General features: G+C 42.4%; 1 protein-coding gene across 1 annotated transcript; it reads right to left on the bottom strand.

The window, feature by feature from the left end:
* Nucleotides 1-5,534: 5,534 nt before the first annotated feature.
* Nucleotides 5,535-9,709, bottom strand: LOC311047836 (engulfment and cell motility protein 3-like; the record flags this gene model as incomplete). Its single annotated transcript, XM_084060787.1, has 4 exons — nt 5,535-5,955; nt 8,185-8,265; nt 8,826-8,905; nt 9,700-9,709. 4 exons carry the CDS (start codon nt 9,707-9,709, stop codon nt 5,746-5,748), a joined length of 381 nt encoding a protein of 126 aa, XP_083916913.1. The 3' UTR covers nt 5,535-5,745.
* Nucleotides 9,710-10,712: the final 1,003 nt, after the last annotated feature.

Here is a 10,712-nt window from a genome sequence, read left to right on the forward strand (position 1 = left end):
TTATTATTATTGATGTCAGGTCAGCCATTTTGATAGCAAAGCAGAGGGTTCAAAGTGAACTTCACAGGGAATGTGTTTAGTCAATAGTGAGGGACAAGCATGCAATACAGCTAGATGCCTGTAGCTTTGTTTGTATACAAATGGGCTCAATGCACAGGAGCCATATTGGAAAGAAATTGGGCCTCTTCCTTACTTCCTTCACAGTTATCAATTATGCTAATTCAGGTCTTCAACAGGGGGTCCTGGACCCCTAGGGGGTCCTCAGAGTTACTACAGGGGGGCCGCCAAATCTTTGTGTAATAGGATTTTTTTCTTTTACCTTAACCACTTGAACCCTAGCATCCCTTTTCTGAGGAGAACTTTAGCCAAAAAAATAGCAGATCTACAAGCTCACAACGCCTCACACTGCGAGGCGTTGTGAGCTTGTAGATCTACTATTTTTTGGCAAAGAGGTATAGGTGTAGAGGGGAAAAAAGAGCAGACTAAGTAAACAAAAAGTTGAATCTGAAACACAATTTTATACAATATAGAGGGGGCCCCTGCTTCATCTCTCTCTCAGCTAGGGGGTCCTTGGGCTGAAAACGTTGAAGACCCCTGTGCTAATTAAGGTTGTGTTCCATTCTGGTCAAACAGAGTCAGGGTGCTGATATCGTGCATGTTGGCTCACTGGAAACACTCTGCTACACCAGTGGGTCTCAAAGTGTGGTGTCCAGGGACCCTCATGGTTCCAAATGGCCCCTTACCAGTGTGTAACAATGAGAGCGTACAAATGGAACCAAATGGACCCTTAAGGGTCCATTTGGTTCCATGTGTACCACTCTCAGAGTTATGGGGGTCCTTGAAATCAAAATGTTGGGAGAACCACTGTGCTACATTGGGGGCGGCCATAGCTGAATGGTTAGTGAGCCTGCCTAGGGAGCCAGAGGCCCTGGTTGCCCCAGGTTCGATTCCAGGCTAGGTCAGCATATGTGTCGATGAAATGAAATTTGTCCCTGAGCAAGACTCTTAACCCCTAATTGCTCACAGGTTCTCACTGGAAACAAGACCGCAAGGACTTTCATGAACGACCTGTTAAAAAGAATTATTATCCTTATACATTAAATGGAACAGAGCCTTCATTAGTATCATTGGTAAGACCTGTGAAGGAAGTAAGTAAGGAAGAGGCCCTATTTTCTGCTGTGCATAGAGCCTATTGGGCACCCTAGGGGGTGCATGCCACGTGTCAAAGGAGCTGATCTATACAAGCTAACAACACGCAGCTGCCGGAGGCTAAGGAGGTAGAGTGGGCGCTTGGGAAACGGAAGGTTCCCAGTTCGATCCCCGGCTCCCCCAGTGTTAACTGTCGATATGTCCATGAGCAAGACACTTAACACCCATTTGCTCTCTTGAGCAGGTTGGTGCCTTTCCAAGGTTTCCTCGGCCGTCAGTGTTTGAATGTAAAGGGCTTTTGGTAAAAAAGTGCTATACAAATGCACCATTTACCATCTGCCGTGATACGACACGTTTTAGCTTGTAAGATCAGCTGTTTTTGACAAGCTACTCCGTTATAATACATAGTATACATTAGGCCAGTGGTTTTCAACCTTTTTCCATGCCAGGGACCCCTAAATTGATCTACATTTGGCCGCGGACCACCATCAGAAAATGTTTTGTGCCAGGGACCCCCCAGAAGCAAAGATTTGAGTTAATGTCCCCTTTGAAAAATTCATATATTCAAAGATTTGCAACACATCTTCAAGATTTTTCAAAAATAGCAGATCTACAAGCTCATAGCGCGGCACTCGGTGCCGCGCTATGAGCTTGTAGATCTGCTATTTTTTAATAGCCAAAGCTAAGTGGTTAAAATGATTCTGAGGCTATGTTAACTCATTTAGCTGGGGACCCCCTGGTAGCCCCCCCAAGGACCACTGGTTGAAAACCACTGCTTTAGGCTAAACAAGGCATGAATCACCCAAATCATACAGTATGATGAAACATACAGTGAAAAAGCCATAATAAATATTTGCACGCGGTCTCATACAGAGAAACTTTACAAATGACAGCTTTTACTTTAGAAACGCCACACAGTGTAGAAATACTCAAGTCCTGCATTCCAAATTTGAGTCAAGAAAAAAAAAAGCACAAAAAAGTATTAGGATAAAAAACGTACTTTAAAAACATACTTTTTTATTATCATTTTAAAAAAACATTAAAAAAAATTGTGAAAATAGCCGATCTACAAGCTCACACGGTGTTGCAATGCGACGCGTTGTGAGCTTGTAGATCTGCTACTTTTTGCTACTTTTGTTTGATGAAGTAGGGCATTAATTTATGAAAAACATAAAACTTTGACATATTGAGATGCAAGGTTTCTGCAGGACAGCAACGACATTTTGTATTGATGAACATGTGGACCCCGGACCCCCACACTTTTGAGAACCACTGAAGTAAACCGTGAATTTCCGGGGGGGGGGGGGGGGGGGGGGGGGGGGTCTGCATCGTTCATGAAGACCCCAAGCGCCTCAAAAACAAAGCGACATCATTACATTCCTACAAAATGCCCCGTGGCAGCAAACAAACATTATTGCGTCATAAGCATATCCATACCAAGGGACATTACATTTTTGGAGAAGTCTCGATAAACGTATTTCATCAGAACAATCATAGATTTCTGCATGTACACAGAGACCCTCGCGTACCTCAGCCCACATCGGACACCACTAAAAACTAAATGAAGAGTAATCAAGTGTAATCAGTGGTGGAAAGTAACTAAGTACATTTAATTAAGTACAATTTTGAGGTATTTCCAATTTCCAATACTTTTACTTCTACTCCTCTACATCTCAGAGGCAAATATTGTACTTTTACTCCACTGCAATTGTTTGAAAACTTTAGTTACTAGTTACTTTTCAGATATAAATTATTACATTATGAAACATACATTAACCACTTTAGCCCTATTTTATACCTAGGCTATTTGAAAATAGCCGATCTACAAGCTCACAACGCGTCGCATCGCGACGCGTTGTAAGCTTGTAGATCGGCTATTTTCAAATATTTTTGTACTTTTACTTTTGGTACTTTAAGTACATTTTGATGCCAATACTTCTGTACTTTCACTCAAGTAAATTTTGATTTTTTGACTTTTACTTGTAACAGAGCGTTTTTTATCGTTTTAGCATTTTTTTTGCAGTACTTTTACTTAAAGAATTTGAGTACTTTTTCCACCACTGAGTGTAATTGGGGAAGCGTCATGCATCAATCAGCACCTGAGAACAGACACAGTCAGTGTGGAATATAACGATTACATTATTAATTGCATAGAAAATCATTGACTGGGTCTGGGTGGGTTACTGTATATACCCAACCTTTCCTGGTCAGGACCGCACGGCCCCTTTGTACCTTGTACTGCTTGCCGTGCGAGCTCCAGAACATGGCCACTGCACCAATTATTATTATTATTTTACAGTAGCTTGACAGTTTTAGTACCTACAAGATCAAACCCAGGGATGCCTGCGCCCAAACCATGGGGCAGACGTCCGTGGCTGTGTGCGCGCCACAACCAAAATAAACACAAGCTTAACACATCGGGTGCCGAACACGGTCTGAACCGTGTGTTTACATAGTAGCGCTCCGGTGCCGAACACGGTCTGAACCGTGAGTTTAGTCTTTTTGTTTTTTTTCGTTTTTCTCCGCGCGGGCGGGGCTAGAGCAGCTCTGGGAGCACCCATTGTAATCCTGCGAAGGAAGTGCCAGATCACTCACTGGAAACAACATTTTTTTTCCCATCCGCTTCCTGTCTATTTCCTACTTTGAAACGCCTATATCTCCGGTCATGCGCGATGCGCGATCCCCCCCCGTTGTAACTCGCGAGGGAAATGTTATGGTTCCAGGCTGTAGCCAGGCTCATGGCACAACATGAATCGATGCTTTTTTTTGGCGTGGATTTGCTTGTAACGCACGCGGAAGCTTTAAACAGCAAAGCGCAGTCAATGGGGAGAATGCTGGCACCCACGGTAAGTTGTTATGAAAAAATGCTGGCACCCGATGTGTTAAATGTGAGGAAATGGAGAAATCATATTTGTCAGTCACTGGCTATGCCAATGCTCAATGCCCACGTGTGTTTTCTGTTGATCATTCATAAAGTCTGGGGCTAATATTAAAACACATAATCATTTTTTTTAACATCGATTTAAGTTACACATTTTTTCATGTAGGCCTATTGCCTGTTTTATTGATTCATTTTGCAGCGCTGTGGGGTAGCCTACGGTATATATACGTATAGCCTACGATTGGAGAATCCTCACCGTTATGCTGCTATTGCACATATAAAAATAAACGTTTCTCATGGATAAAACAAAAAAAAGTGGGAATTGTCTAATGGAGTCAGAGTCCACTTAACGATTAAACAGTTTCTATTTAACCCATTGATACCTGGAACGCATCTGTGTCACTTTAGATGTCTTTGGCTATTCAAAAATAGCAGATCTACAAGCCCATAGCGCGGCACCGAGTGCCGCGCTATGAGCTTGTAGATCTGCTATTTTTGAAAAATCGTGAAAATAATTTTTTAATAATTTTTTTCCGAAAAACTGTAAGGATTTAGAACATTTTTAGAGGCGGCCTCAGGTCTTAAAGGGTTAAGAAATAATGATCAACCCTAAGAGGTTTTCTGAGTTTTAAGATTCTTTTGGGGGAATAAAACAATAAATAAAAAGAGAAGAGCTGACACACAAAAAAATAAAGAAGTTGGAACAAGAACAAACATATTGCATTGAGCTGTAGTTCCCCTCCGCTGTCATGAGAAGAGTCAGTTTATGTCGTACAGTAATTACCTAATGACAGTCAACGGTTTGTGACGTTTTCCAATGTGTCACGCACGCACGCACACACACACACACACACACACACACACACACACACACACACACACACACACACACACACACACACACACACACACACACACAGTCGCACACACGCACGCACACTTATTTGTATTTCTATACTTGCGAGTACGTCAACATTTTTAGGATGGCAATTTTATAAATGTGAATCTTTACTGTTATTAACACATCCACTGCCAAGGGCTAATCTCAGAATGTACTCACCAGTGCCAAGGTTTTATTGTTGTTTTTTGTTTTTTTCACGTCGCCATAGGCCCCGTTAAAATCCTTTAGAATGCACGATGGACTGTTTGTAAACAACGTGCACATGTCCCTGCGTCTATTAGTCCAGACCACGTGTCAAACGGAGCCGCCATGTTTGAGTTCTGACCGTTTATGTTAACATGGGAAATGCGAGGAGAAAAAACTACAGGGGTTTTAGTGTGCGCCTTAGAATGGAGGCCGACGGGAAACGAAAAACGGGATCGCAAATAGTTTCGACTTCCGGTGGTGTTACACTGAAAATGGTCCGTGCAGAAAATTGAAAAAAAAAAAAAAATGTTCGAAAAAAAGGAAAAAGCACCCGGACCGTAGCACTACGGTCTCGGCGCTTAACAGTTGGATTTAACGGACCGCAGGACTACGTTCTTGGCGGTTAATGTGTTAACCACTTAAACCCCATTATCCGTATTGTGGGAAAGCATCCACTGAAAAATAGCCCCTCGTCGATCTGCTACTTTCTGTGGAAGCTTTCCCCACAATAGCAGAAAACAGAAAATACAGTAGTAAAGACTGTAATTCACACATTGTGAGGACTCACAAGTATAGTAATACAAGTGTATACACACACAAACACACACACACACACACACACAGGGTACTATTCAGCTTGGCTGAAGTCGTAGTTGAAGTTGTAGTTGCTGGGCGGTTTGGGGATGGGCGGGGCGTTGTCCGGGATGGGCACGTTCTCCAGGTCCAGGAGGCGGAGCTTGATCTCCATGGAGAGCAGGATCTCCAGTTCGCTGCGCATGGACTCGCTGCTCATGTCGCGGCCCAGGAGCACGCTCAGACCGTCCGTCCACAGGCAGAACTACAACGACAACAACAACGGCAAGGATGCATTGATTAAATACTGATTTAACCCATTTTCTGCCAAAAACGTTTTGGCAAAAAAATACATTTTTACAAAATAAAAAATCTAAAATTATTCTTTATTTTTTGGGGTTTTTCCGTTTTTCCGTTCTTCACAAAGAACCAGGAGATAACATTTTCCAAAAAGTTGCTGCTCCATTCACTTCAATGTTAAAAAATAAACGGACAAAAACATTTTTTTTCCCTACGTTTAAGCTGTAAACATGCTGGCAGTCTGTGAGTACAAAAAAAAAAACTCTGTCAGTTTAAGAGTTAAGACCGGGAACGCATCTCTGTCATTTTTAGATTTCTTTAGGCTATTAAAAAATTAGCAGATATACAAGCTCATAGCGCAGCATCGAGTGCCACGCTATGAGCTTATATATCTGCTATTTTTTAGAAAAATCGTGAAAATATATGCAAATCTTTAAATCTATATTTTTTAAAGCGAACATTTGTAACTCAAATATTTGCTTCTGGGTGATTCTACAAATGTCTTCTAAATCCTGACAGTTTTTTTTAAAATGTATTTGGCCGTGGACCCCCCCACCTCAAAATATTGTGTTCCAGGGACCCCCCCAGAAGTTGTAACAGAGTTAAAAATGTTCGCTTTAAAAATATATGTATTCAAAGATCTGCACAAATCTTCACTATTTAAAAAAAAATAGCCCAAAGAAATCTTAAAATGACACAGCTCATTTGAAATCTCGTTTCAAATGTCCAAACCTGCCTACCGATGATGTCACTGGTAGGACCAAGCATTAGTGAGGACCAATTATATGAAGATAAGGTTGAAAGTGGGTGAAGTCGTCCATTTTTATAGCATAAAATAAGGCTGTTTAACGATTAACCACGTGGTTAATCGACTTGTTGATATATGTATATAAAAATATTACTTTTTTCTTTTTTTCCAACTTTTTTTTATTACAAAAAAACACTTCTCGATTATTCGATTAATCTAAAAAGTAATCGATCCTTCACCTCTATTCACACATCTTAAAATATGTTGATATAAACATCCTCCAAACATGTATCTTCATTTACAACATTAACTATCAGAGTGCCGAGCCAACCTCCCAGAACCTTTCCAACAATACTTCCACACCAACTAGACAGGCAAATCATCTACGTGTGTTCTTATGTTACACCACCAGGGGGCAGGTGTGTATCACATTCAGAGCTGTGTCAATCTAACTATATAAATGGCGACCGACTTCCGCACCCTCGGTGGCGACACCCCACAGCTCTGTTATAGAATAAACAACGCACCGCCAGACCACATGTCGCCAACTGACTCGCCACGGCGGCCGCGCTGAATTTACGCCTCGCGTAGGGGACATCTCATTGCTCACTACACCTTTTCCACCGCGCAACATAATTAATTCTACTCACCAAATGTCGGACAAAACGGAAGGGGAGGCAGCTTCGTACCGTTTACCGTGCGCACGACCTAATCACCACAACAGCAGGCAGCCGGTGCGTTTTTTTTTTTCCTTTTTTTGGTCACCATTTTCTCCAGGAACCATTTCTGGTGTAACGCCACCGGCAGCATGCGCTGGGTTGCCAGGTTTGCACAGCCAGCGCCAGAAAGAAGCAACCACCTACATCAAACAAACAACACCCATCCCAAGGGCCCCGCCCTCTTCTACGGGGGTCCCCACGCGCCCCTACACTTACAGGGGGTCCACACGCGGCCACGCTGGGCCCCGTGCGCGCCGGTGCGGGGGTTTTTTCCTTTTTTTCCAAAAAAAATTTTTGGTCACCATTTTCTCCAGGAACCATTTCTGGTGTAACGCCACCGGCAGCATGCACTGGGTTGCCAGGTTTGCACAGCCAGCGCCAGAAAGAAGCAACCACCTACATCAAACAAACAACACCCATCCCAAGGGCCCCGCCCTCTTCTACGGGGGTCCCCACGCGCCCCTACACTTACAGGGGGTCCACACGCGGCCACGCTGGGCCCCGTGCGCGGCTGGGGTTGAGGGGGGCGTAGCCCCCCGAAACTCTAGTACGGAATAATGCTCATTTCCATCAGGTAACTAACCAGCCCATCCTCCTCATCCGATTTAAAAAGAAAACTAATAAATACATTGAATACCCACGCAGGTAATTAGATGAATGGAAGAAGGACAGAAAGAAAGAATAAAGGAAGGACACAGGCTTGATTATTTGAGGGAACTAGACTCACGTCGGTTCTGGACGAGGCGATGAAGTTGAGGCTGTATTCCTCCACATCGTATGTGATGCTGAACGCTAGATCCAGCACTTCCTACAGAGGGTCGCGCACACACACACACACACACACACACACACACACACACACACACACACACGCGCGCGCGCACACACACACACACACACACACACACACACACACACACACACACACACACACACACACACACACACACACACACACACACGAAGAGAAAGGGGTTTAAGGCTACAGCCACAACAATGAATCACAGCACACATTTTCTGTCACACTGACATGATATAGGATATGCTGCATCATGATACATACTGGACTATGGCAAATCATTGACCATGTTCACAGGGCGGCCATTACTGCTATCACACAGGGTGGTAAAACTTTCTGTTATTACAAACTGCACAGGAGCTCTAGGTGGGAGTCCATGTTCACAGCAAATGTGTTGATGTAGTTTTAGTCATAGTCTTTTGAATACATTTCCATTTAGTTTTATTCATATTTTAGTGAACTGAAATGTTTTAGTTTTAGTCTGACCGAAATGGTCAATATAGTCAGTATTAGTCATCATAGCTTGCCGTGAGACTATGGAGAACGGAGGGAGTGGAACTGTTGCTCACCTTGGTCTGTTTGCCTTTGCTCTCCTTCATGTGAGGACAGTCTTTACCTGTTAACAACGCCTTGATGTCTGCCACAGGAACTGAACAGAAAACAAGAAAGAAAACAAGAAAGAAGAAATGGGATTGAGTAGAGCATTGGTTCTCAAAGTGGGGTCCGGGGACCCCCAGGGGTACTTGAGGGGGTTCCAGGGGGTCCCCAGCTAAATGATGGATAGGAACCAAATGGACCCTTATGGGTCTGTAACTCTGAGAGTGCACAAATGGAACCAAATGGACCCTAACGGTTCCATTTGTACACTCTCAGAGTTAAGATAACATTGATTTTACAACATGAATTGGGGTCCCAGAGATAGAAATGCCATTAAATGGGGGTCCGTAGCCCTAATGCATGTCAAACTGGGGGTCCTTAAAATGTATCTTTTCAAATGGGGGTCCGCGGGTTAATAAGTGTCCATTTGGGGGTCCTTGACATGAAAAAGTTTGAGAACCACTGGTCTATGGGGATTCAGAACGGGTGTGGAAAACCGCGAACCAGGTAGGATGTGTAAATGACGTCAGACTTCGGTGCTCTATTCTTGTTATGGGTAAGAGGACCACAATGGAAATAAGTCCTGGTCTTGATTGTGTTATATCCTCAAATCGTTTTAACTTGTGTTATGGCTTTTAAAATAAACTGAAGTTAACTAAACCAAACTAAAGTTGGTGTTGATTGGCCAGGATTGGTTGATGACTGCATATCTCCCCTGGTTTGTGTATTGATTTTTGCATGTGCTTTCTTTGTACACACCCTGTCTAGTCTAAAGCAGTTGCATGTTAAGCCTGGTAATGTAGTTTTGCAACCGTTACACAAAAAATAACCAATCTACAAGCTCACACTGTGTCATCATCACCAAGCGTTGTGAGCTTGCAGATCTGCTATTTCCGGTGCCCAATGCAAGTAGGCCTATAAACTCAGGATTTACCTATATCCTGACTTCATTCCCCCTCCATCCCCTCAGTCAGTGGTGGTCGAAGTACTCAGATATTTTACTTAAGTAAAAGTAGCAATACCACAATATAATAACACTCTGTTACAAGTAAAAGGCCCGTGTTCAAAATGTTACTTGAGTAAAAGTAACGTTGGCATCAAAATCTACTTAAAGTACCAAAATTAAAAGTACTAAAATGTTTGAAAATAGCAGCTCTACAAGCTCACAATCGCGACACGTTGTGAGCTGTGGAACTGTATTGTTTGCAGAGGAAAGGACTGACTATATAGCTCAGTGATTCTCAACATGTGATTCTCAACCTGTGGGTCCTGAGGTTATGTGTGCCCCCAAACAATTGGCAACACACTAATACTTTTATGATAATATAACAATATATATATTTTTTTTATGTAAAACCTTGTCAGTGAAGGCAGGCAGGCAGACAGACAGACAGACAGACAGACAGACAGACAGACAGACAGACAGACAGACAGACAGACAGACAGACAGACAGACAGACAGACAGACAGACAGACAGACAGTATCATTGGAACAAACACCACATATATCCTGTTAAAACAAAGACAGCTATTAAACATAATATGTAGCAGACCTACTGTTCCATTAACTTGCCTATTTTTGTTATTGTTATGTCTGTCTGTCTGTCTATGCAACTCTCACATTGAATACATACTGTCATCTGTTTCTGTTGGTTCAATTAACATATTTGTGCTATATATAATTATTATTATTTTATTATTATTACATTCCAGATTTAAATTAAGCCTACGACTTTAGATAGACATTGTAGTAGTATCGGCCAAGGTATGGACATATAGTTTTACATAATGTTCTATTGATACAGAAGATGCATTCATTTAATACATAAAGATTTATAAAATAACTTTGAATAAACTTT

The sequence above is a fragment of the Gymnoscopelus microlampas genome, assembly GCF_963454915.1.
Source record: "Gymnoscopelus microlampas genome assembly, chromosome: 6".
In the NCBI taxonomy this organism is placed as follows: domain Eukaryota; kingdom Metazoa; phylum Chordata; class Actinopteri; order Myctophiformes; family Myctophidae; genus Gymnoscopelus; species Gymnoscopelus microlampas.